General features: G+C 46.0%; 1 protein-coding gene across 1 annotated transcript in view; it reads left to right on the top strand.

Moving 5' to 3' along the window:
- FLNB (filamin B, beta) overlaps positions 1 to 27,109 on the top strand; it is a 99,381-nt gene that overhangs the window by 50,140 nt on the left and 22,132 nt on the right. The window contains exons 21-35 of the mRNA XM_010851928.1: positions 1,636 to 1,898; positions 3,344 to 3,941; positions 4,970 to 5,143; positions 6,256 to 6,418; positions 7,358 to 7,518; positions 10,944 to 11,111; positions 12,928 to 13,051; positions 14,175 to 14,331; positions 15,366 to 15,555; positions 17,773 to 18,020; positions 21,020 to 21,058; positions 21,837 to 21,939; positions 22,640 to 22,780; positions 25,734 to 25,862; positions 26,584 to 26,757. Of these exons, the coding sequence (XP_010850230.1) occupies positions 1,636 to 1,898; positions 3,344 to 3,941; positions 4,970 to 5,143; positions 6,256 to 6,418; positions 7,358 to 7,518; positions 10,944 to 11,111; positions 12,928 to 13,051; positions 14,175 to 14,331; positions 15,366 to 15,555; positions 17,773 to 18,020; positions 21,020 to 21,058; positions 21,837 to 21,939; positions 22,640 to 22,780; positions 25,734 to 25,862; positions 26,584 to 26,757 (2,832 nt within the window). The remainder of the gene's footprint in view (positions 1 to 1,635; positions 1,899 to 3,343; positions 3,942 to 4,969; positions 5,144 to 6,255; positions 6,419 to 7,357; positions 7,519 to 10,943; positions 11,112 to 12,927; positions 13,052 to 14,174; positions 14,332 to 15,365; positions 15,556 to 17,772; positions 18,021 to 21,019; positions 21,059 to 21,836; positions 21,940 to 22,639; positions 22,781 to 25,733; positions 25,863 to 26,583; positions 26,758 to 27,109) is intronic.

The raw sequence follows: 27,109 nt of genomic DNA, 5'->3' as shown, positions 1-27,109 counted from the left end.
CAGCATATTGAAAAGCAGAGACATTACTTTGCCAACAAAGGTCCGTCTAGTCAAGGCTATGGTTTTTCCAGTAGTCATGTATGGATGTGAGAGTTGGACTGTGAAGAAAGCTGAGTGCCGAAGAATTGATGCTTTGAAGTGTGGTGTTGGAGAAGACTCTTGAGAGTCCCTTGGACTGCAAGGAGATCCAACCAGTCCATCCTAAAGGAGATCAGTCCTGGGTGTTCATTGGAAGGACTGATGCTAAAGCTGAAACTCCAATACTTTGGCCACCTAATGCATCTGTACATACTTAACTGCGAACAGAAAATGTTTAGCAAAATTTACTTATCACTAAAGTTGCCCTGAGATACTCGTATGTCTTCAGCTTCCCTTTTTGCCAACAGTGTATCTTGAAGAACATTCATACCTCGATCCTTTTGTCGGCGTAGCCACAGCCTGGCTGCATTTCAGTGGCATGTGTTTTCCTAGTTTCGGGGTCACATGGGGCTGTGTATACATCCATAGGACAGCATTCTTGTGCTTATGAGGGTTTCTCCGGGTTTTGGGGGAATGCTTGGCGAGCACTTTCAGGGTGCTGTGACCCAAATGTACAAGTTGTGAGTGAGGCTAGCTCCCAGATCCAGGGCCTCTGAAGCAAGAGCTTGATGCTGGCTTTTGTCCCTGGGGAGCAGCCACTGTCTAATCCTTCACGTGTCCCCTTGGTACTCCTTTCTCCAAGACACTGAGGATTTTGACTCAGACTAGGATGAGAACGAAGCCAATTAGAAAGAGTCTTTGGGATGCGGATCTCTGAGGCCTCTTTGTTTGTGGCTTGACACCATTCATCTTGGCATGCCCTGTATTGCCCCAGTCAGGACTTCCATGGGTTGTGCTAGGGGCCCTGGGCTCCCAGTGCTTTTGTTTTGATGCAAAGTCCCTTCCTTGTTATTGTCAAATGGAACACATGGGTATTCTGTGGCCCTGCTTTGCAAATACTTTTCAAGTATCAGCACAGTACAGAGAGTCACTTCTCAGGACTTGCTTCAGTGCCTCTGCGTTGGCCAGCTCTGTGACTTCTGCCTTCTTTGGCTGTAGAATGGAATTTGCTGCCAAGAACCAGTAAATAAAACATTGGCTTCTGGGAGTGTTTTGATGCAAAGTTAATAATGAAAGTAGGCAGAGAAGTGGTAACAGTATCAGGTTATAACTTACTGCAGATCATGGGTCAAGTCAATTTAGATCAGTGTCCCAGCTTTGTGGTCTGTGAGATAGGTACCCCAGATGACTCACTTCACACCCCCTGCCCCCCAAGTCTCAGTTTCCCTATCTGTTAAATTCTTTGGTTGCTAATACATACACTGCAGGGTTGTGATGAAAATTAAGAGAGATGATATGCTGTCCGCATGCCTGGTATAGAAAATGCATTCAGTGCATGATGGCTGTTATTATCATCAGTGGTTACTTCATGTTCTTGTACTGGTTATTATTGAGGCTAGAATGCTGATTATCCTTATTCAGTCTTGCCTCTCATCCTGAGTCAACCGTTTGTTGCAGAAGCTGAGAAAACATTCCGTGTCCAAGGAACCATGTCTGCTCTCAGCAGTGTTTTTCCTGCAGGGTCAGCTCATCCTTCTGGCTTGTTTCTCTTTGCAGGAGTCGAAGTTGGGAAGGACCAGGAGTTCGCTGTGGACACCAGGGGAGCAGGAGGCCAGGGGAAGCTGGACGTGACGATCCTGAGCCCCTCAAGGAAGGTCGTGCCGTGTCTGGTGGCACCCGTGGCAGGCCGGGAGAGCAGCACAGCCAAGTTCATCCCACGGGAGGAAGGGCTGTATGCCATCGACTTGACCTATGACGGACATCCTGTGCCCGGAAGCCCTTACATGGTGGAGGCCTCGCTGCCACCTGATCCCACCAAGGTCAGTTTTTCATTTTTGTTCCAGAACGTGTCGTCTCTTGGCAGATGTAACAGTCCTTCTTCGGTTCTGCCTGGTGAAAACCTTTAGAAAAGTCTTTTGTAGTCAAAGGCAGTTCTAGGTTTTTCCTGGTTATCCACGGGTTAAGACTTTTTGCCCTCAGTGTAGGGGGTGCAGGTTCAACCTCTGGTCAGGGAACTGAGATGCTGCATGGCCCCCCCCAATAAAAAAGACAACGCCCTTGAAATTAAACTGCACTAAAACCATTAACAAAATAGAAAACAAGCCCATAAGTCAGTTCTCAGTGACTGATAATAGCTGTCTCCTGTAATCCAGCGTGAAGGGTCCTATGCGAAGCTGGGTCCTAGTCCTGCTCCTCCTCTCACTCTGGCTGTGAACCTTTGGTGAGGGACTCCTGTCCTTCATTTATCAACATTATAACGGTACTCCCTGCAAAGTGGGCCTTCAGGGTGAGGTCCAATGGTGGGTGTGGAGGCCTCAGTCTGGCGTCTGGCACATGCAGTGAGCTCATCCTACACAAGCTATTATAATGAAACTTGGCTAATACAAAGAAAAATAGATTCTTCTCATTATCATGTCTTCCTTGTGGCCCTGAGTCAAAAGTTCCAAAGTATTTCCAGTGTTCTGCATGGCATGAATCCTATAAAAGTGTCTCATTTGTTGAATCTCACATGAAAGCCCCATCCTCTCCCTCCTTTAAAAGCATTTTTTTTAAATGTTGTTCTTTTTTTTTAATCTGACTTTATCCTTTAGAGCAATTTTAGGTTCATAGTAATATTGAGAGGGTGGCACAGAGATTCCCCTCGCCCCACATGATAACCTCCACATGGTCACCACCCTCCCCAGGGTGCTACAGCTGTTACAGTGGATGAATCTATGCTAACATCGTTGTCACCTGAAGTCTGTAGTTTATGTTAGGGTTCACTCTTGGTGTTATGTGGTCTATGCGTTTGGACAAGCATATAATGACATGTATTCACCATTACAGTTTAGTATTTTATTATGTTGAATTTGTTGAGGAAGGTGTGGCAGCCAAAGCCACAGTGAAATCCATGAAGGGCATTCAGCAAGTGCTCAGCCCAGGAAACTGGAGTGCGTTTGTTGGACTGGATGTTGGGTGTCCAGCTTCGGCACTGGAGGCGAGGCTGGCAGGACATGGGACCACGCCTCTGCCGGGCCCTTCCATGCTGAGTGAGTTCACAGTCAGGTCTTCCTTTGTTGGCCATTTCAGCGTCCACTAAGGGAAACATGGCAGTAACTTGGCACTGTGGGTGAGCAAGTGTGACACATTAGTCCCCAGGGAGAAGGACCACTTCATCCAAGGGCAGTTGAGTGCCGAGTGCAGGCTTGGCTGTTGAAAGCAAGGCTTGCTCGGTGGCTGATACCAGCATAAAGCCAAGTCTGACTTTTATCCTGTGTTCAAACAGGTGAAGGCCCATGGTCCTGGCCTCAGAGGTGGTCTTGTGGGCAAGCCTGCCGAGTTCACCATCGACACCAAAGGAGCTGGAACTGGAGGTCTCGGCCTAACCGTGGAAGGCCCATGCGAGGCCAAAATTGAATGCTCAGACAACGGCGATGGGACCTGTTCTGTCTCCTACCTCCCAACAAAGCCCGGGGAGTACTTCGTCAACATTCTCTTCGAAGAAGTCCACATACCTGGCTCTCCCTTCAAAGCCGACATTGAAATGCCTTTTGACCCCTCCAAAGTCGTGGCGTCCGGCCCGGGCCTCGAGCATGGGAAGGTGGGCGAGCCCGGGCTGCTCAGCGTGGACTGTTCAGAAGCTGGGCCAGGGGCCCTGGGCCTGGAAGCTGTCTCGGACTCAGGGGCAAAAGCCGAAGTCTGTATTGAGAACAACAAAGATGGTACCTATGCGGTGACCTATGTGCCCCTGACGGCTGGCATGTACACGCTGACCATGAAGTACGGCGGGGAGCTGGTGCCACACTTCCCCACCAGGGTCAAGGTGGAGCCCGCCGTGGACACCAGTAGGGTCAAAGTCTTTGGGCCGGGAATAGAAGGAAAAGGTAGGTTTCGTGAAAAAAGAAGGAGGCCACCAGAGTAATAGGGGATGCCCCTGAAGCTCAGAATGTCAGGGCTGCAAACTCAAATGTCTGCAGAGATCAGGCCAGGGAGAAGAAAACTCACCTGTGGTCTCTGCATCAGCGAGTGGTAGAGGAGACCAGAGCGGAGGGGTGAGCACGTGGTGTTTCTGATGCCCAGCCCCACTTTCTTCAGAATCCCGGCACTGTCAGCAGATTTCCCCCGCCTCTTTTCTTTCTGGCAAAGCTAGAGATCTTAATTTTTTTTTCTTTCAAATATGGATACAGAACATATTGCATTTTTGGCACTTATCTGAAAAAGGTTTAAAATGTGCTGCTGGCTGATACCGCTCTTGCTGTCTTCACCCTTTGGCCTGTCCTGAGTCTCATGTTTCTCTCAAGAAGTGGGCAGGTGGTTATGTTGTTACTTGGGGAGCCTACCCTGAAAGAATCATCTTTTGCCAGGGAGATTGAAGGTCGGGGGGAGGGGCATTAATATTCCTGATTCTGAGACAAAGAAACTGGTTGTTTTAGCAGTCACTGAAATTAGAATAAAGTGCTGAGAACCATGCCTCTAGGGTTTGCTGCCAAATAAGAGGTGTTAGCTACATTCTTTTTGTTTTTTTCCTTTTTGGCCACACCACACATGTGGGATCTTAGTTCCCTGACCAAGGATACAGCCTGAGCCTCCTACCGTGGGAACTCGAAATCTTTTTTTTTTTTTTTAATTGGAGGATAATTGCTTTACAATAAGAAGCTTAGACTCTTAATCACTGAACTGCTGAGACAGCCTCTGTCTGAGATATTCATTCTTTTTAAAAAATATTTTTAAAAATTTATTTGTAAGACTGTGCTGGGTCTTAGTGGCAGCATGCAGAATGTGAGCTCTTTAGTTATGCCACAAGGGATCTAGTTCCCTGACAAGTGATCAAACCCGGGCCCCTGAATTGGGAGCTCGGAGTCTTAGCCACTGGACCACCAGGGACATTCTTACCTGTGTGATTGTTCTACAGACGTGTTTCGTGAAGCCACCACCGATTTCACGGTGGACTCACGGCCCCTGACGCAGGTCGGAGGCGACCACATCAAGGCCCACATTGCCAACCCCTCCGGAGCCTCCACGGAGTGTTTCGTCACAGACAATGCTGATGGGACCTACCAGGTGGAATACACGCCCTTCGAGAAAGGTGAGTTGTCTTCTTGGAACGTGATTCTTGCTTAGATCTGTGCTAGACCGCCTCTCCCGGTGACTGGCGCTAAGTCCTGCCCCCTATGCTTTGCCTGCCTCAGCAGAAGTATGGGCACAGTGACTGGGGAATGTGGAAACCTGCCTCCCCAACAGAGCCCTCTGCCTGCTTGGTGCCTGGTGTTTTGGCTCTGTTGTGTAACAACAGTTGGGCTGACTTTAGCCTCAGACTCATCTGAGCAGGTTATGGGGTGATGTCATGGCATGTTGCTCATTTGTGCAATTTCTTAACATGATTCTTTTTAAAATTTATTAATTTTTTGCTGTGCTAGGTCTTCGTTGCTTTCTTTGCGTGGGCTTTCTCTAACTGTGGCGAGCAAGGGTTACTGTTCTCATTGCAGTGGCTTCATTGTTGAGGAGCATGGGCTAGAGGCATGTGGGCTTCAGTAGTTGGAGCAGACGGGCTCAGGAGTTGTGGCCTACGGACTCTAGACTGGGGCTCAGTAGTGGCACACGGGCTTAATTTCTTCTTGGCATGTGGAATCTTCCCAGACCAGAGATCAAACCCTAGCCCCCTGCATCAGCAGGCAGATTCATATCCACTGCACCTCTAGGGAAGTCCAGTTTCTTTCTTAATATTAGGAATTATTAAAAATTTTGTTAAATCATAAAATCATTAAAAAAATATGAGCAGCATATGTCCTCATTCCCTGTGTATATAATCCCTGGACGTTATGGTGTAGATATTTTCTGTTTCTTTTCGTGAATGCTTTTCTATTTCATGGCTTTTCTTTGTCTTTTGATTAGTGACTGGGTATTTTGTCATATCAAGATGGTGTGTTTAAGATGACTGTCTTGAAAATAAACTTAGGGATATTTGCTTGGTCAGGCCTTGTGTGTGTCTTAGGAAATGGGATTGGTATGTGATTGCCAAGTGAACAAAAGCATAAAGAGTTTGTATTTTCTAAACTCAAATCATAGCAGCATTGCTATTTATTTAACCTGTCCTTTCCGAATAGCTTGAAGTAGCACATAGGCTTGAAAGCTAGAGTGCTATTTTCTGCAGACAAGTGGCTCTTATGCAAGTAAAATTTTTTGTGTTGTGTTGAACAGGCCTTCACGTAGTGGAGGTAACCTACGATGACGTGCCTGTCCCAAATAGTCCCTTTAAAGTGGCCGTGACCGAAGGCTGCCAGCCTTCTCGGGTTCAAGCTCGAGGACCTGGATTGAAGGAGGCTTTCACCAACAAGCCCAACGTTTTCACGGTGGTTACCAGGTAAGCAAAGGCCTGGGATTTGTGTGTTGACTCTGTAAAAGGAGAGTAGCCCTAGGTATTTTAAGTGCTCTCAAAACGTTTTATAGGTGTATCATGGTTTCCCAACTTTTTTTCTTTTGAATTTTCTCTTTGTTTTGGGGTATAGCTGATTAACAATGTTGTGTTAGTTTTACGTGAACAGTGAAGGGACTTAGCCATACGTATATATGAACCTTCTCTCCCAAACTTCCTCCTATCCAGGCTTCCATATTACACTGAACAGAGTTCCGTGTGCTATACAATAGGTCCTTGTTGGGTTTCCATTTTAAATGTAGCAGTGTGTACGTGATCTTCCCAAACTACCCCTTCCCCCAAGCAACCATAAGTTCGTTTTATAAGTCTCTGAGTCTCTTTCTGTTTTGTAAGTAAGTTCTTACTTACTTACGATTTCCCAACTTTTGAGAGGCTTTTTATTTCATGATTTGTGAGACATCTTCCTCTGTAGAGACTTATTACAGAGGAAGACCAGGTATGCTTTTAAAAGTACCAAAAAGCTGTTGATAATGGTCATAAAACTGCTGAGAAAAGCAGGCCTAGATGGAAGCTCATTAACTTGATAATTCAGAAATGTAGAGCCAATGTCATAGTTAAGTGAAATATTAGAAGTATTCCTATTAAAACTGGTCACAAGTCACATACCTGAATTGTCCTTTCATTTCCAGCCAATACAGTTAGATAAGATAAACAAATGAAGGGTAAGCGTTGAAAAGGAGGGGTTAAAGCTGTTTTTATTTGTATTACACTGTTGAGAAATTCATATTTCACTGTGAGAGGTATCACAGAAGTTGAGTCCAGTTGGCTAGGTTGGATAGTTTATAGAGGGATTTACATGAATTTTGGCAGTAAGCAGACTGGCATGAACCTCTAGTACAACTTGGCCTTATTTCTCACACTTCGCAGAGGGGCAGGAATTGGGGGTCTCGGCATAACTGTGGAGGGACCGTCCGAGTCAAAGATAAACTGCAGAGACAACAAAGATGGCAGCTGCAGTGCAGAGTACGTTCCCTTTGCTCCGGGAGATTACGACGTGAATATCACATACGGAGGTGCCCACATTCCTGGTAAGCTGTCCTTCTGAGGGGAACCCAAAGGAGAACTGAGTTTTGCATGAAAGCAGGTTTGATTTAGCTTATCTCTCTGAGTAGGAAAAAATGTCTGATATTTAAAGTAGCTGCAAAGGGAGAATTTTCCTTCGGGCTGCATTTCCAAGAATATTTCAATTCCCAAGAGGATCAGTAATAGGGCAAAAAACATTGGCTTAGAGTTTTGACTGTGAAAATTCAGTTTTGACTGAACAACATGGTTGTTCACATGTTGAAGGACCTAGATCTTAAAGAAAAGCTGATTCTTCACAAAGTTGAAAATTTCCAGTTTATTTTGTGGTTAGTTCTTACTCATCTTATACACATCTTATTTTCTTTCTTCCGTTGACAGTCCTGGTAGCTAATAAAGACACACAAACTCAAATTTTTATATGTAAATTTCTATTTAATGATGTAATATGGACACTTACTGTGAAAAATAGGAATAATTTAATAATAATTTCCTGTTCATTACATGGCATTTCTGTATTTCATATTGTGACAACCAAAAATGTCTCCAGATGTTGTCATAACATCTGTTGTGTCATAACATGTTGTGCTAGGGGACAACGTCACCTGTAGTTGAGAACCACTGCTATAAATGATTCAGACATTTAAAAAAATGACTTATATAGTGAAGAACTCTCTAACTTTCATGCTCCGGCCAAGGAATCTTCATAGATTCTAGTTCTGTTTATTGAATGAAGTGGTTGCCACCCAGCACCCATCCAGAAGGTAGATGAGTGCGCATGGTGCGGACACAAGACTGTGGACTCCAGGGTTGCTCTTGGTCAGCTTATCTCAGGTCACTCTAGAGGTAAAGAACCCACCTGTCAATGCAGGAGAAATTAGAGATGCAGGTTCAGTCCCTGGGCCGGGAAGATCCTGTGGAAGAGGGCCTAGCAACCCACTCCAGTGTTTTTGCCTGGAGAATCCCACGGACAGGGGAACCTGGTGGGCTACCATCCATAGTGTTGCAAAGAGTTGGACACTACTGAGCAACTTAGCACACCTTGTCTCAGGTGTGGTGAGAGCAGGAGAAACCTTGGGTGGGTCATTTGTTCTGAAGGCCATAAGCCAGGACAAGACTGCAAGGAGGCGGCAGGGTGAGGGCCCTACGTTTGGATTTCTGGGATGACTTCCAGGAAGGTGGGATGTCCCCTGACTTCTTGCCGGTTATCATATACAAACATGCACACACACCCATAATCACTCCTCCTTTTGCATATTGATTGGGAAATATTGACATTCAACTCAAATTCATTCTACTCAGATGTTTGTTGAAGCCTTCAATTCAGTTCAGTCGCTCAGTTGTGCCTGACTCTTTGCAAAACCCTAGGGCCTGAAGCATGCCAAGCTTCCCTATCCATCACCAACCCCAGAGCTTGCTCAAACTCATGTCCATTGAGTCGGTGATGCCATTGTTGAAGCCTTAATTCATTTAAAATGACATTTCTCTTCAAACTTGTCCTTACAGCTCTTTCAATATAGAGTTTTTAATTTCTATAATCACTTGCCAAAGAGAATTCAGCCACGGACAAGACAAAGCTCCTGCCGTTTGTGAGCTTCTTGTCTAGTATTTACAAAGGCAGCCGGGCTCAAGACAATACAGAGCCAAGGGGACCTTTTGGAGCTTTGCAAGTGTGCAGTTCTTGGGATGGGAAAGTAGAGCTTTGAGAATGGGTGGATGGCTGTCACCAGGGGGATGACCTGGTGACTCCTGTCGGGGGACAGCAGTGGGGATGAGCATCTCTTGGTTTTGATGGCAACAAAACTATTTTGACTTTATTGAGAAGGTCTTCTGGATGCCTTCAGCTTTGGAATTCCCCGTGCAGAATCAGGTGAGAGGTTGGGCCCCTGTGGCTGACTCATGAGCTAGATTTAAATGGCCGAGTTGGAGCATAACAACAGCAAGAGTCCCGATTGGAATTTTCTCATCAGATGTAGATGGTGCCTCTTTTTTTTAATTTACATTTTTCAGGCTTTGTTGCCTCCCAGAACCAAATGCCAACTTCTAGACCCTAGAATTTTCCCAGACAGAATCATTCAATAAAGCATTGGTTGGTTGTCTTAGTGTCGGGCTTCACAGTGAAGAGAATGCAGAGTTTCTGCCATGAAACATTCAACACCCTGGTTCTAATTTATTTTCCTAGGAATTCTGGTTGGTTAAATATTAGCATGGTTTTTTCTGGTGTGACACAAACAAGGTATCTGTCTTACCCACAGTGGCATATTGGTTTCCTCTGGTGGGCCAGCTGTGGTCTGTTGGTGGTGACTGTTTCAACCACCAGATTGACTGGAATGAGTGCATCAGGAAGAAAGGCTGTTGTGATTGATTGGTCATGTCTGCCTGGATCACAGAGCAGGAGAGTGGCATAGATTGCTTGATAGCTACCACTCTAGATCTTAAGTTACCTTGTTGGTTCTTGGCTACTCTCCTGCTAAGTTCAGACCACTTCCATGGGAGGCTAACTTGGTGATTGGCTTTAAAGTTTGTTCATTGCCATTGCATTGAATGCCTCAGCTGTATTTAAAATAAAACTCCTTTTTGTTTCCAGCATGGAGCATGGTGCTTGCCTTTGCCAGGGTCAGCTGTTTACTTCACTTAGCCGAAAAACCAGATGCCACTGAAGCCTGGCTGTTATTGGGGGAAAAAAAAAAAGGCCAGAGCCTTGGTTCTTTGTATGGTCTTTGTTATTTACCACCCTTGATTCTATAAAGTACAAATGTTGTGTGGTGCAAAGCAGAGAAGCCTCAACTTACATGGCAGTTAACATCATTAACTTTGCCAGGTGTCTCGAGGAGCCTGAGGTCTCCTGTAAGAGGTGAATGTCGCTCCTTGGTGATGGACTTGACAGCCTGAGGTGTGGTCCTGGGGACACTGCAGCTCCTGTCTCTGGCTGACCTCTGGAGAGGTCTTTCTTGGTCTTCCTTGATAGAGGAATCCTTAAAGGGTTCTGGCCCAGCTCTTATTTCTGTATTTAGTGTTTTGCTCAAATCTCAACCTCCCTGCCTTTTGCAAGTTTCAATAGTCTTTTTTTTTTTTTTAATTATTTCTCTTATTTGCCCGCACCCGAGCAACTGAACTGAGCTGACCTTAGTTGTGGCACAAGCCCAGATTCATTACCTTCAGAGTCTACTGACACCTTGTACACAGCCCCAGTCTGTGTTACATGTGATGGTGTAGTGACTGGTTTACCTAAATCTTAGAGTGCTGTTCAGTACTATGGGCCTAGCACCTGGCACCATGTCTGCACATAGTAAGTACACATGGATGCACACAGCAAGGCAGAAGGAGCTGATACAGTGAGAGCCTAAGTGGGGCAACAGGGCGGTTCTGGGTGCACACAAGCTCTCCAGTCACTAAGGGGGTTGTACTTAGAATCCCGTGACCTCTTTTCTAGGCAGCCCCTTCAGGGTTCCTGTGAAGGATGTTGTGGACCCCAGCAAGGTCAAGATCGTTGGCCCTGGGCTGGGCTCCGGTGTCCGAGCTCGCGTCTTGCAGTCCTTCACGGTGGACAGCAGCAAGGCTGGCCTGGCCCCTCTGGAAGTGAGGGTCATGGGTCCACGAGGTAGGTACACACCCTTCCTTCCTGCCAATGCTCTCCTGCCCAGGACAGGGACAGCCTGATCCAAAGCAGGCTGTTTGCTTATGAGTTTAGTCATGAACTTAAATTTCTTAAATTACTTTTTTGCTCTGTTTATAGCTAAACAGTGGAAGTTCATGCTTAAAAAGCAGGCAGGTCTGTTATTTTTCTAGCAGCCTATCTTTCCCCTCCTTTAATAATGTAACCCTAAATGTCTTGTTAAAATTTTATGTGTATATTTTTTCTGAAGTAGTGACATGAAGCAAGCACTATTTGGGCTCTCTCATATGAAATGATCAGAACTGTATGTTTTGGCGTTTGTGGGACTCTCTTCAGGCTGCCTTGGTGCTCACGTAGGATCACACTCCAGATTTCTGGAAAGGACCAACACTTAGTCCACATGGCACACCGCCTTGTCGTTGTCCCAGCTCCCAAGAGAGAGGTCTCTTAGGGAATGGGCTTCCTTGGCAGTCTGACCTGCCCTTTTGCAGCCTGGAAAGCAATTTGGGTTGGGTGTGGCCGGCAGGCCCTTTTGGGACAAATGCAGATGTGTGTTGAAATTTACCTTTTTTGGTAGGTGATCGCATGTCCTCTCCCAGCATATAAAAATGTGCTGTTCTCTGCCTCATCTCTTGAGTTATCTGGATTTTCCCTCAATGATGTGTTCTTGGTTTCACAGAAGTGGTGAATAAGGGCTTCCTACTTTGAAGAGGAACTTTCTCCTTAATGGGGTTCAGCATGAGGTTATGCCCTTTGAAGCTCAGTGCAGAAGTGGTTTTGGGGAAATGAAGTCATAGGGCTGGAATTTGATTCCACTGACTTGCTGAGCTTCAAGACCTCTGCACATGCGTGTGTGTGTGTTGGGGATGGGGTGTGCATGAGAGAGAGTGAGGAAGAAGAAGAAAGAAAGAGTGAAAAGCTCTATTTAGACATCTACCTCTATTACAGAGGACACCGAAATAACAGCCTTTTAATTTTAGCTGATCAGACGATTTCCTGGTCAAGGCGCAGCCCCTTGAAAGCCATTTCAGGGTTCTTTAAGCGTGACCGGAAGGGTGACTTTATGGAGACAGGTTTGCATTTTCCCACTGGCTGCTGCTCTGATGTATGGAACCTGAATGCCTCTTGCTGCCCTTGCCTCTGAAACTGCCTTGGGCCTGCCTCATCTGCATCATGAGCATGGCATGCTTTGATTAGGCTCCCCTTCAGTTGACCATTTCTTGACTCTTGATTAGAACTGGGATCTAGAATCTATCAACCTAATGCATGCCTTGATTATGATTTAATGTACTCTCACTTGCCCTGCATGCTACACCCAATATGCTGGCGCCATAGTGGTTTTTGCTCAAAGGTGGATACAAGTCTTGACTGGCCGGCCCATTGGTTACCTTTTGCGGTTCCGAGTTCTGGATTCTTTGGCCTTCTTTCGGCTGTAGACTGAAATTGCCACATCCCAAGCATGCCTAACCAGCTTGAAAGGATAGCATGTCTGCAGCATGCACCCTCCAGCAACAAGTGCAGGCAGTCTCCTTAATTATACTCTCGGTCTGACTGAGTGTACTTGAGCCAACAAAAAGCTAAAGGTGTCTCTTAGGTTCATGGTTGCATTTGTGCAACCATGAATTGGCCATCCTGTCTCCTGTGATTTCTTAGACCTCTGATTATGGCCTGCTTGCCTGTGTGTTACTCATCGATGGAAACCCATAGCTCTCAGGGATGAATGTAATAGTTTTTGAACTCAGCCCAGGGCAGAGTGAAGGGCAGGCCAGGCAGTTCCATCAGTCCTCTCGTCTGTTTTTAGGCCTGGTGGAGCCAGTGAACGTGGTGGACAATGGCGATGGCACACACACAGTGACCTACACCCCATCCCAGGAGGGCCCTTACATGGTCTCTGTTAAGTACGCAGACGAAGAGATCCCGCGTAGGTAAGCTCCTGACCCTTAGAGAAGGGGTCCAAGTCAATTTCAAAACCTCCTGTCTCATGATTAGCTCTGCTCTGGTGGCCTACCCATCTGTTTATCTACCCATGTATCTATCCATCTAGCTATCCTATCCATTCATCTATCCATGTACCCATCTATCTATCCATCCATCATCCACCCATCCATGTATCCATCTGTGTATCTATCCATATATCCATCTACCCATCCATTTGTCTATCCATGTATCCATCCATCCACACATCCATCTATCCAAGTATCCATCCATCCAGTCAGCATCGCTAAAAACCTGCATGCCCTACACAAGCATTAAAAATACACTAGCCATGGTGTTTGTGTCTCCTTCTCTCTTGGTGCTCCCTTACATTTGTTCCTTTCAGCCACCTTTAACGTAAAGATGAGCTGAAATTAAGAAGTGCATTAGTTCATTAAAGTCTTCTTTCTGGTGACCGTGCAACTTGTTTTCTAATCAGGGCAAAGATTTTTTTACTTTTTTACTAATTGAGAATTTGGTTGACAATAGCATTCTCAAGAGATGTTGTTCATATTAATACAAAGCATGTTATATAAGTTCTTTATCTCTCAGAACAGTCTACAAAGAATTTTTTTTAGCATACTTAAAATTTGAAATTTCACCTATACTCCTAATATATATATTTTACATAAAGCTCTAGCTCTGTGGAAATGTATAAATCATAAGTTACATTTGTAGTATTATTAATGCTTGATTAATAGGTTTTGAATCATCTAAAACACACTAAAATATATAAGAGGACAGGATAATATTGAAAGCATCAGTTTTAATATTTTTTCTTTCCATTTTGGTGACCATTGTGTTAGCAAAACAAAAGTGGGTTATATGTGTTTAACCCCATGTTTCCCAAAATATTATGGATATTAGTTGGTGTCCCATGGAATTCAGTAAGGGAAAGCTGATTTGCTATATGATGGTTACATGGTTGTAAATTTCTCTGGATTTAAGGCTCTTGAGTCCTAAATGCTGTAGAAATCCTGCCACTCGATCCCAGTCTTTTTGTGTGAGAGAGGTCAGATGTAGCTGGACTGAAGTGTGTCTGTACTGACTTGGGATGTGCATGTGTCTGTCAAGTCCCTTTAAGGTCAAGGTCCTTCCCACATACGATGCCAGCAAAGTGACCGCCAGTGGCCCTGGCCTCAGTACCTACGGTGTGCCTGCCAGCCTGCCTGTGGAGTTTGCCATTGATGCCAGAGATGCTGGGGAAGGCCTGCTTGCTGTTCAGATAACGGTAATTTTGAGTGATTTTTCTGGAGCCAGACTGCATTAGTAAGATCTCATTTCTCAGTCAGGGATAAGAATCAGATTTTAACAACCAATTCCCGATCTCACGAAAACGTTTGTCAGATTTCCCCACTGGAGAGTCAGTAATTGTGCAGGGAACAAACATGCTCGCCTGAGGAATCTAAGGGGGTTAACTCCAGGCACCACTTTTTGGTGAATCTCGTGTATTTTGCTCCCTAGTATAACTGCTCCTACATTTAAAATTTTTGAATGTTTAAAATTGCTCTTTGGATTAGTTAGGACTAAGTTCTGCTGTATATCACAGTAAACCCCTAAATAACAGTGGCTAAACACATTTACAGTTCTCTCTTGTTAGAGAGGTTTGGAGGCCAGGTAAAGTCCCTGTGTGCTGCGTGACTTAGGAAGGAAGTAGGCTCCACCTCTCTGCTCCTCTGTTCTAGCATGTGGCTTCTGTCCCTGAGTTCTCCTCATGAACCTTGAGGCTGCTGGTGTGCTGGCCATCCAACCCACTTGGCAAGCAAGAAGGAGGAAGAGAGGCAGAAGGGACCTTCCAACTCAATCAGCTCTCTTAAGCAGCCCAATTAGAAGTCCCTCCTAAGACTTTCACCTTCTTCTTGTGTGCTGGAAGTTTGTCACGAGTCATGGCTGTACCTTGTGGCCAAGGATACTAGGAAGTGGCATCTCATGTTCTGGGAACAGCACACCTAGCTAAGAATTAGGGTCCCGTTAGTAAAGAGAGAAGGGGGAGTGAAGGTGATGATGTGCATGCAGGAGCCTCTGCCCCCTTGTTTCCCTACATTTCAGTGGATTTGGAGATAGAACTATTTGTTCCTTTGACAGAAAAGTCACTAAAATTATTCATGTCCATCACAGTGTTAAAAGATCTGTGACCCTCTGCTTCCCACCACTCCCAAAATGGATTAAACCAGAAATTCTTTCCCCACATTAATTAATGTGTCAAGGTTTTTCTTGAATGGTTAGATGACAACATCCTAAATAGCATTTCTCTGTGATCCACAGGACCAAGAGGGGAAACCCAAAAGAGCCATTGTCCACGATAATAAAGATGGCACATATGCTGTCACTTACATCCCGGACAAGACTGGACGGTATATGATTGGGGTCACCTACGGTGGGGATGACATCCCATTGTCTCCCTACCGCATCCGGGCCACACAGACGGGTGATGCCAGCAAGTGCCTGGCCACGGGTGAGTGCAGCTCAAGGACTTGGGCATCACAAAGCCAGCGCATGCCGTCTCATCCCTGTGTGATCAGGGCAAGATGCTCAGCTATTCTCAGCCTCAGTCAGACTTAGATGGAAGGCCTTTCTGGAAAACATTTAAGTTCACGAAGTTCTTCCAAGGATCAGAGACTTTCATAGGGCTATTACAGAGGGATCAGATGAGGTCATACTTGAGAAGTGGTTAGCACAGTGCCTGGCACGTAGAAACTATTATAATTACTTTCAAAGTGGGTGATTTGTTGAGATTTCAACTGTCATGGCAGCTCTCATAAAAAACATCAAATGTACGCCTTTCATGAGTAGATGGTTTAGTTTTAGAGATTTACTCAAGAGCATTTCAAGCCAGCACTAGAGAAACCCATTAGAGAACCTAGGTTTTTCCTCAGTACTCAGGACTAGTTAATATAACTAGTTTATAACTGTTTGAGTGTCTTGGGAATTTTCTAGGAATATTTGAGCATCATAGTTCCTTCCATTTCTAAGACACAACCATTTGAATATCATAGACAATTCTGATGCTGCTTCAAGCAGATTTCAAACCATGAATCCTTTCTCTGAAAGGAAACAGATTTGCTTCTCTTTAAATAAAACTTTAAAAGAGGTCCACCCTGGATGTTTCCTGTTTCTCTCATCTTATTCTGAATGGAGAAATGCTTTTGGCTTTTAGGTTGTAAAAGCCAAACCTTTGGCAAGGTTATAAATTGTTCATATTGGCTCAGCACCCACCACAAAATTGAGAAATTCTCTAACACTGGCTAGTCTGCCCCGTTAGGTCTATGCTGTTCCAGGGACAGCTGGATTGTGTTTTGGTAATCTGTTGTTGTTGCTCAGTCGCTAAGTTGTGTCCGACTCTTTTCAACCCCATGGACTGCAGACGCCAGGCTTCTCTGACCTTCACTATCTCCTGGAGTTTGCTCAGATTCATGTTCACTGAGTCGGTGATACCATCCAACCGTCTCATCCTCTGTCACCCCCTTCTCTTCTTTCCCTCAGTCTTTCCCAGCATCAGGGTCTTTTCCATTGAGTTGGCCCTTCGCATCAGGTGGCCAAAGTATTGGAGCTTCAACTTTAGCATCAGTCCTTCCAATGAATATTCAGGATTGATTTCCCCTTAGGATTGCCTTGCTTGATCTTCTTGCTGTTTAAGGGACTCCCAAGAGGTAGGGACTTCCTCCTGGCTTTCCAGGCTCTTCTGCTTCTCCCAGCTGAGGCAGGAGACTGCTCAGCCTGGGGTCTCATTTGGCCCCTCCTCTTAGTCTGTCATTCAGGGCCAGACTGTCATCTTCCCTCTACTGCTCACTGTCTCAGTATGCTCTTATCACTCCCTGCTGCTTCCACACACTTTGGTTTCTTTCTCCAGCGTGCTTCTTGCACTCCCTGATCTGTGGATCATCAGTAAAGGGGTGCCATAGATGAGGGGAGGCAGACACTGGTCATCATTTGGAGGCAAAGGTTGTGAGTCTTCCTTAGCCTAGAGTGCCCATCCTTCAGAATGCCCTTTCTCAAGAATGCCTCTGTCAGTGGGGCAACCCTGGGATGTATCTTTAAACTTTGACCTAGGAGGCTTCTCTGAAGAACAGCCATTGACTGCTTTTTGTTGTTGCACCACGCTGCTCTTGGGGTCTTAGTTCCCCAAACAGGGATGGAACCCACGTCCTGGGCAGTGAACGTGAGGAATCCTAACCACTGGACTGCTAGGGAATTCCTGGTTATTATATTATTATTTTGTGTGTGACTTAGTCCTCCCTCGGTGTTTCCACTGCAGACTGAACTGTCATTCTTTGTGTCCACCTGCCTCCATCGGCCCAGTTAGATTTTGAGCATCTAGAGAGCTGAGACTGTGGTGTGCTCCCCTTTGTATGTATCTGGCACTTAAATGCCCAGTATGTGTTTGCTGATGAAAGTCAACCTTCATGCCCATACCCTGGAATGCCAGCAAAGCAGGTTTAGCATACTCAGAACTCACAGATGTTCCTTATTTAGTTAATAAGTGATGGATAGAATGCTCTCTGGAGAAGCATCTTCTCTCTAGGGCATTTCTGGGTCATCCCTCTGCACAGCAGCAGCTGAGGGTCTGACGTTCGTTCAAAGATACAACAAAGGTGTGCGGTTTGTTCTTGGGCCTCTACGGCAGATGTCTGTGGTTTAAACTCCCATACTTTCCTCTTAAACTTTTCTCCAGGGCCTGGAATCGCCTCTACTGTGAAAACCGGCGAGGAAGTGGGCTTTGTGGTCGATGCCAAGACCGCCGGGAAGGGCAAAGTGACCTGCACAGTTTTGACCCCAGACGGCACCGAGGCTGAGGCCGATGTCATCGAGAATGAGGACGGCACCTATGACATCTTCTACACAGCTGCCAAGCCGGGCACCTACGTCATCTATGTGCGCTTTGGTGGTGTCGACATTCCCAACAGTCCCTTCACTGTCATGGTAAGGAAACTCCCTTCTGTCTGTGCAGTCCCTTCACTGTCATGGTAAGGAAACTCCCTTCTGTCTGTGCAGTTGTTAGCACAGACAGTAACAGCTGCTGATTGTTAAACCCCAACTGAGACTTCCTGGGCCAGTTTTTTTTTTTCTGTTAAAAAAAAAAAATCTCCTTAAGCAATCAGGACCTTGCAATAATCTCTAGAGACCCAGGGACACTTTGTCTCTAAGTGGTTTTAAGGAATCATATTGTCAATCAAAGTATCCATCATGCTACTGGGTCTTAGGCCATGTTGTGGCCTAAGCCCAGTTCAGAAAAATTACACTTTGACCCAAAAAATGTCCATAAGTAAAACATTACAGTTTTTCCTTCTGCTGGTTCTTCCTCCTCCCTTCTCCCCTGGAGGAGAGAGGCTCCCATGCTCTTGATATTAGAGACTTGTCTCTCATGTCCGAGGACTCAAAGTACCTCCAGTTGTGTTTTGGAAAGATTCAGAACTTTGATGATGAGAGGGAAATAGCTTGTCTTTTGAAGCTGGGAACATCTGCAATAAAAGGAAGGCATTATGCAAATCCTCTGGGCCAGAGAATGGCTAGACCCTTTAATTTTCAAGTCTCAGTGACATTTAGATCTTCCTTTGATTACCTAGGTTCTTAAACCAGGAAAAGGGGTTAGAAACCTTAGGAGCAGTCCTTCATTTCACCCCTAAAACGAAGCATTGTTGACCCTGTTACAAATGCCACATAGGAGCAGGGAGCAGACTGAAGTCTGCTGAACTCAGACTGCCTGCTCGGCACTGTCGCTGAGCACTGTCCTCACTGACGTCCTTTGATGTAACGGGAGCAGACCACAAGGTTCACAGACCTCGGTGGTCTGGCCCTGTGCATGGCCTGCAAAGCTCCTTCTAATGATTTGACTTTACACAGCAACAGAGAAGGGCGTGAAGACCATCGCAGCAGAAGGTCACATCTGTCTCCCACTCTATACACAGCGGTACCTTTATTCTTTTCCATAGATGTTTGCTTATCTGTAAACATTGTGCCCGAGACCTGGAGCCCTTTTATGTCTCAAGGATGGAGATTCTTGTCAGCGTTTGACACTGTTGACTTGGGAGTGTTTTTCTCCTTCAGGAGAGAAAGAGATGCAGCTAGAGAGTTTATGTCCTAATTTACAGAGAAGTCCCAGTTGTAGCTTTAAGGATCTGTTTTAGCCCACAGGAGTCTTTTCTGGTTGGTTAGATTGGGCAGAGGTTGCCATCCTACTGGAGTAATGTGCTGGGGATTAGAGACCACATTTAGAGGGTGGGAATGAGAAAATCTAGAAGAGAACACCAAGGACCATTCTAGCAGATGAGTCAGAAACCTGAAGTGGGGGCCGCCAAACTCTTTAGGAATGAATGTCCCTTCAGCCCTGGGATGCATACAAAGCAAGACTGCTTTGTGTAAATGCTCCCCTCCTCGCCCAGCGACTGCCAAAGGCAGAAGGGGGTGACACTCAGGGCACAGATTTAGGTCTTCATTCTTTGAACTTGCTCCAGCCTTTCCTGGCTGGGGTGACTTTTTGTTAATTGGCCTCTTGTGGGTAGTTTCCCTGCCTCCCCCTATAGGCCTGGGGCCAAAGGGACATGAACATCCAGTACTTCCTTTGTAGCCAATGTGTACGGGAGTCCCAGCAGGCTGGTTCATTTACATACATCACATGGGTGCGCACAGCAAGGCATGGGTTTTGCAGCTTCTCTGCCTGTTGCCATTGAGGAGTCATTGATCAAAGGCTATAGCATAGCCATTGAAAGATCTTACTGGCTGAGGTGTCCTGGACTCGCCTCCAATCTGAGACGGTCCGGGAATTGGGGAATAGGGCTGTTTCAAATGTTGAAGTTTACCAAGCTGCCTTTGTAAGTGAAGCACCTTTCTGAAATGCCAGAATTCACAGGAAAGACCAAACTTGGGCACAGAAGTTTTCCTCCATAGGGGAGGATTTCTAGTTCTTACATTTTTATTTATGTTTTGGCTGTACCATGTGGCATGTGGTCTTCGTTCCCTGACCAGAGATGGAACCTGTGGCCCATGCAGTGTAAGCATAGAGTCTTAATCACTGGACCACCAGGGAGGTATCGACGCATACCAAGTAACAAGAGACCCCTTTCCTAATCTCATGCTGCAGGGGTGGCCAGTGTTAGGTTTTTTTTTTAAAACTTGTACAAGAAACATATCAGTTTCGGGATTTTCCTTGCGGTCCAGAGGTTAAGACTTCATCCTTCCAATGCAGGGGCCACAGGTTCAACCCCTGGTCAGGAAACTAAGATCCCACATGCCATGTGGCATGGCTAAATTAACAACACCACCAAGAATACGTCAGGGACTTCCCTGATGATCCAGTAGTTAAGATGCTGTGCTTCCAATGCAGGGGCTATGGGTTTGAACTCTGGCCAAGGTACTAAGATCCCACATGCTGCATGGCCAAATAAATAATTTTTAAAAATAAATGGCAAAATATTAAAAACAACACATCAGGTTACACCGTGCACATTGCTTTGCATTTTGCTTCCTTCACTCAATGTGCTGTAAATGCCCTTCTATATTAATTGATCAGACTTGATCACCTTTTCAGAGTGGCTACACTGGGGTCCGCTGTGCACACTTACATAATTTCCTTAACCAGCTCCCTTACAGAGGGACATGTGGGTTGTTTCAGCCTCTCCCAACAATGAATAGCACCAGTAAAATCCCTTGCATACATCACATACCTATGGACTCTCCCGCTAGTTCTGCTTCCTAGAAGCGGCGTCACGGGTCCAGGGGGCAGGTGGATATGAAATTTGAAGAGAGGAGGCCAGCTGGCTGGCCATAAAGGGAGGGAAGAATATGGGCTCCTGCTGCAGTGAGTGGGTCCCTGCTGGGCAGGATAGATGGGGGTGGAGGGGAGACCTTGGGTGGTAGAATCTACTGAGTAGTGATGTCCCTCCAGTGTGATTCCCAACTAACTTGCATTTGCCACTGACCAGGCCACAGATGGGGAAGTCGCAGCTGTGAAGGAAGTACCGGTAAATGCATGTCCCCCTGGATTCAGGCCCTGGGTACACTTTTGGTTTTTGTTTTTACGTTTTCCCTTTTCCACGTCTGTGTTTACTCACCCTTCATTTTAGAAAAGCTACAGCCTGCTTTTGGGGGACTGCTTAAGCCCTCTGGGTGTCCTGGTCATTGGTTTGTCCCCACTGATCAGCCCATCACCATGACCCCCGCTTTCTCTCTAATGAGACCCACCCGTGTCATCGTCTGCGCTCCACGAATCGCCCACACCCATGTCTGATCACGCTCGGTGTAGTTGGTCTCCACATTTAAAGAGAAAGACGGACAGCTGTTCTCAGCCCCCCTGCTGACTCTCAAAGCCGCCACTTGCACATCTGGTTTCTGTTCAGGGAGAAAGCCACTGCTGCTCCTTTCTGCCACTTAAAATGCACCTTCTTTTCCAGGCCACCAGCAACTAAACCTTTCCAGGTGGAACCTCTTGGGACTCACAGACATTGCTGTCTCTCACTTTTCCACTTTCCTCATGGGCACTGCTGGGAATTTCACAACCAAACAGCCTAGGAATTTTTAGCAATTGGTCAGCATGACTCCTCCAATCCCTCAGGTGCTGTCCACTCTGGCCCCAGAGCCAGTTAGCAAAGCCCACAATGCATGGGCAGCCATATCCTTGAATCCTGGCTGGACGAGCTTGCAAAATTCCCAGTTGCTTTGACCCGCCCCCTGCAGCTTCCTCAGCCCACACTGGGGAGGTGTTGTCCACTTTACCCAGTGACCGCTACTTCCTGTTTCTAGGTAACAGAAGAGGCCTATGTCCCAGTGAGCAACATGAACGGCCTGGGATTTAAGCCTTTCGACTTGGTCATTCCATTTGCAGTCAGGAAAGGAGAAATCACCGGTAAGCGCTATTGGGAAAGCCCTCTTGTCCTCACCGGCTCTCACTAGCTATCCATACGGTGCCCAGGGGCTGGTTCCACCTGTTCCCCAGACCTGGGTTCAGAACCCAGCATCCCTGGCTGTAGGGAGTCGGTCCATGAGCCCCTGAGATCACAGAATGTTCTGTGTGTTTCTGAAGAGCGGGTTCATTTATAACTTGCATGCTGAAGAAAGGGCCAGAAATTGTCTATAGGGGGAGAGCCACTGTGTTGATATCTCTCTCGATTGTCAGGTTCCTCTTCCCCGGCCTGTTCCTGCCTTTTCTTCCTCTTCCACTCTTCCAGATGTGACATTGTCCCTGCGGTCTGCTGTGTAAGACTTACTTTTCCTTGCCTTCTTTCATTGCCTGCTTCTCTCTGACTTGATGCTTTACTGATCTGATTGGTCTCGTGGTCTTCTCAAGTCCTGTTTAAGCTTCTAATGGCTGTCAGTTCAAAAGACGATTTGCTTGTGAGTTGCCTCCTGCATTTTGTAGAAACATAAGAGAACAGAATGAAGGCAGGTGTGTCTCTGCTTCCTGTTATGGAGCTTGGTGTTTTACGCAGCAGTAAGTGTTCTTGAGTCTGAGAACCTTTGTTGTGAAGGCCACCTGTGCCTCTGTGCTCGGCTCCTCCAGGGAAGTCTTTGGTGGGGTCACCGCCCTGTCTCCTGTGCTCCAACAGGAGAGGTCCACATGCCTTCCGGGAAGACGGCCACGCCCGAGATTGTGGACAACAAGGACGGCACAGTCACTGTCAGATACGCCCCCACGGAGGTTGGCCTCCACGAGATGCACATCAAGTACATGGGCAGCCACATTCCTGGTGAGTCGGGTTCCGTGCCGCTGCCGCGTGGCCCCACAAAACTGCAGGAGTCAGGGCGGAAACACCCGGGAGGTTGTCTTCAGTCATTCAGTCAGATGCCATGCGGTTCTTGGTGGCAGATTTGCGGATGCAGTGTGGGCCTCCCTGCAGAACCAAGCAGCCTGTGACCCCAACAGATCCGGCTAACTGCCAGCAGGGACAATGCGGCTGAGTGTCCTGGGTCACAGTGCAGGCCCTTCGGTCTGGGATTGTCTGTCTTTGTCACTGTGCCTAGCATGGCCAAGGGATGAAGCAGGGAGAAAAAACGTGAGACTTGTCGAGGGACTTTCCAGCCTGGCCTGCAGAGCCTGAAGCAGCATCAGGGTTTGGGACAGGAGAAGAGGTTGTGAGAAGAGGATATGTTGTTTTATTGTCATTCTGCCCTTGACAAGGAAAGCCAGCTCACATTTCACCTCCATCTGGTGGCACATGTGTGCTTGTGCTCAGCTGCGTCCGGATTTTTGTGACGTGTTGGACTGTAACCAACCAGGCTCCTCTGTCCATGAGGATTTTCCAAGCAAGAATACTGGAGTGGTTAGCCATGCCCTCCTCCAGGAGATCTTCCCAACCCAGGGATGGAACCTCCTGCATCTCCTGCATTGCAGGCGGATTCTTTACCACTGAGCCACTGGGGAAGCCCAGCACAGTGTTACTTTCTTTTTCTTTAAATTGTTTAAATAGTTATTTTTTAGTGTAATATTTTAAGTATGTAACCTAGCCAGATAATTTAAAAATGATGTGGAGGAAGGTTTCTTTCCCACCCATATCCCCTATCTGCCCTCTCCTTGAACCCTATCATTGCTGATTTTTTACATTAGATTTCCAAATAAGTTTTAAGACTCTTCGAGAGATGGGAATACAGATTTTTAATCCCTCTTTGTTTAAACAGTAGCATTCACTGCTCATTATTCCGACCTTACTCTTTTCATCTAACGTTATAACCTGGAGAGCTTTGCGTGTCTGAATACAGGAGAGTGTGTTCACGGCGTCCCACCGTTCAGATGGACATCACGTGTGCACCGTTTGTCCCGTGAGACAGGGTTCTTCCCTGCCTTTTGCGACCACTGGTCTTGCTGCAGTGAATAGCCTTTCACATCCATCCTCTCTCACCTACAGGGTGTATCCAAGAGATTTGGTTTTCAGGGGAGAAATTGCAGGATGCAATCACAGCCATCTGCTTGACAGGTCTCAGCAAAGCACCCTTCACCCAGCCTCTTCCTGTCCACACATCCACCCACCATGTCACAGAGCACCTGCTTTTCCACCAATTTGCCAGTGGAATGTGCCATCAAATTTCTAGATCTTCGCCAAACGGATAGTTAGGAAACAGTATTGCTTTGTTTGCATTTCTCCTATGAGTGACCTTGAGCAACTTTCTATATGGCTAAGTACTATATCTGTTTCTTTTTCTTTGAACTAGACATTTGTATCCTTGGCTCAATTTTTCTGTTCAATTATTGACCTTTGTCATATCAGTTTCTGAGGGCAATTTAAATACTGGGGAGATTAGCCGTTTGTGATAGGAGTTGCAAATATTTCTCCCAATTTGATGTTTGATTTAGTTTATGTGTAAGGATAATATTTGTTCAAAGGACAGTATATTTACCTGCTTCTATTTAAATATTCTAAAGATTCAGATACAGAAAAAGTGAAAAAATGTCTTTCTACCATATGCCTTCTACTTCCACAACTGTCTCTCTATACCAACAAATACACATGTGATTTTGTCCTATTTTGGACTGGGATAATGGTATTAATATTACATAAGGTTCTATTTTAATGGGTATATATTACTATATGGACTATAGCCCACCAGGCTCCTCTGTCCATGAGATTCTCCAGGCAAGAATACTGGAGTGGATTGCCATGCCCTCCTCCAGGGGATCTTCCTGCCCCAGGAATCGAATCCAAGTCTCTTATGACTCCTGCATTGGCAGGCAGGTTCTTTACCACTAGCACCATATTACTATATAGGGTGTTATTATATAGATATTATAGCAGGTATTAATATTATATATGGTATTACTATAATGAGATATATTAATATTATATAGCAATTATCCTATTTATTTTTGTCTTCTACTTTTACCAAGTATTTAATTAATCATAATTAGCCAAAGCATAAAAGAATAAAAATTTCCCATTTAAAAGTCTTTCCTTCTCCAGCATACCAAAAAAAGGACACAAGTTTTAGGAAGAATTGTTAAATTTTAATTTTTCCCCTTTTGCTAGTTCCCTACCTTGATCCGGTTAATATTAAAATACTAAAAAAACCCAGTCATCTTTCAACTTGGTGAACAAGTATTTTCATTGCAAATGAAGTATGTCTTATAAAAGATTAAACAGTAGTAAAAACACCTTTTTCTCTTTTTAATGCAACACATGTGGATAATCTCTTGAGTTAGTATACATAGATCTCCCTCATTATTTTTAATGACCTACAAGTCCAGTGTTTATTTAACCAACCCCCCATCATTGGACTGTGGCATCTTGTCCTAATTTACATCTGACCACTTTGAAAATGGAAGTCCTTGTGCAGGGTTGGGGGTTGGAGTAGGTGGGCCAGAGGACCACAGTGAGATGGATTCCTGAGGCTGAAAGCAAAAATTTTGAAAGCCAGAAGCAAATGTCCTTCCCAAAGGCCCTCCCAGTCACGTTCCATGCAGTGGGGGTCATTCCCACCCTGTGGAGCTGCTCCCTCCACCTCAGGACTGTTTGTCTCGTGTGATCACAGAAGGGTCCACAGTGAGGAGCCCCGCCTTGCATGTCCTAGGATGGAGCCCCGCAGTCTCCTCTTGCTTCTGCTCTGCCCAGGACACGCTTGCTTCTGCTCTGCCCAGGACACGCCTGCCCCTGCTGTTAGGTGAATCATCCTTCAGAGTCCCAACACTGTGTGTGTTTTTTGCAAACCCAGAGAGCCCCCTCCAGTTCTACGTGAACTACCCCAACAGTGGGAGCGTGTCTGCGTACGGCCCAGGCCTGGTGTACGGAGTGGCCAACAAAACCGCCACCTTCACCATCGTCACTGAAGACGCCGGAGAAGGTACTGTAGTTTTGGGCTATCGGAGAGTTTAGGGAATGCAATTCCACGGAAGCCTTTAAAAATAAGACTCCTGAATGGTAGCATCTATCTTGTCTTTTCTCTCATATGAATCTCTTATTAGAGCTCCTCTGTCTTTCACCAGAAACTGAAATTTTAAAGTCCTTTATGTTCTGATTAAAGTCACAGTCATACTATGAAGTGTTGTTGGTGACTTGCCTGAAATTTAAGTGTATTTCATTAGATACCATTTTTCTTTTTTTGTACCTATACATGTATCCCCAGGGCCACGTGAATGATGTAGCAGTTTATTCTAGATAAAGCTCTATGCCTGTGCCCTCTGTCACCACAGACATTTCTCATGTGTGGTTCCACTGGGATCTTCTTGGTGGCATCAGCCAACCAGCAGTGAGTCTGTGTGTGACACTCTCTCCTGTATGTGTGATTGGCCTGTGGGATTCCATCCCTTCCTCGTCCCACACATCTGGAAGAACAGAACCTCTGGGTCACTTGCAGGAAGAATTCAGAGGGTGGAGTGTCCTCCCCGTGACACTTACACTGTGTGTCAATCACTTTATTCTGACCTACGTGCCTTGCCTGTGGCTTCCATGGCTTGTGTCTGTCTGTCTGTCCTGGCATCAGGGCTGTTCCAGATGAGTGGTGATCCACTTTAAAACAAAGAAACCCTATCCCTGATGGTCTCTCCCTCTCCTCCCATTCACAGGTGGCCTGGACTTGGCTATCGAGGGACCCTCAAAGGCCGAAATCAGCTGTATTGACAACAAAGATGGGACGTGCACGGTGACTTACCTGCCCACCTTGCCGGGCGACTACAGCATCCTGGTCAAGTACAATGACAAACACATCCCTGGCAGCCCCTTCACAGCCAAGATCACAGGTAGAGTCGCCTGGCTTCCTGGAGGCTCTGCTCCAATAAGGCCTCTCCCCTCAGACCTGGAGCAGCAGGCTAGGCATAAGTCTGAGATTAAGTCTCACAGCAACTCCTTGGGAACAAACTAGGGGTGCAAGGCCAGCACTGGATGGGCTAAATTCCTCCTTCAGCTCGCAATCCCAGGAAAAGCAAGCGCACCATATTTCAGGCACTTATTTGTTCCAGTCTGACTTCAGGGTCCAAAAAAGAAGCCCTCAAAGAGAGGCATTCAAACAATATGTATTGCATGAGTGAATGAGCTCAAAGATGCCCATCAACGTCACTCCTAGATAGATTTTTGTCTCCCTTTTAATGATGG

The sequence above is a fragment of the Bison bison genome, unplaced genomic scaffold (genome assembly GCF_000754665.1).
Source record: "Bison bison bison isolate TAMUID 2011002044 unplaced genomic scaffold, Bison_UMD1.0 scf7180017864304, whole genome shotgun sequence".
Lineage (NCBI taxonomy): Eukaryota > Metazoa > Chordata > Mammalia > Artiodactyla > Bovidae > Bison > Bison bison.
The sequence above is the reverse complement of the archived record's forward strand: the minus strand, read 5'-3'. Positions and strand labels throughout refer to the sequence as shown.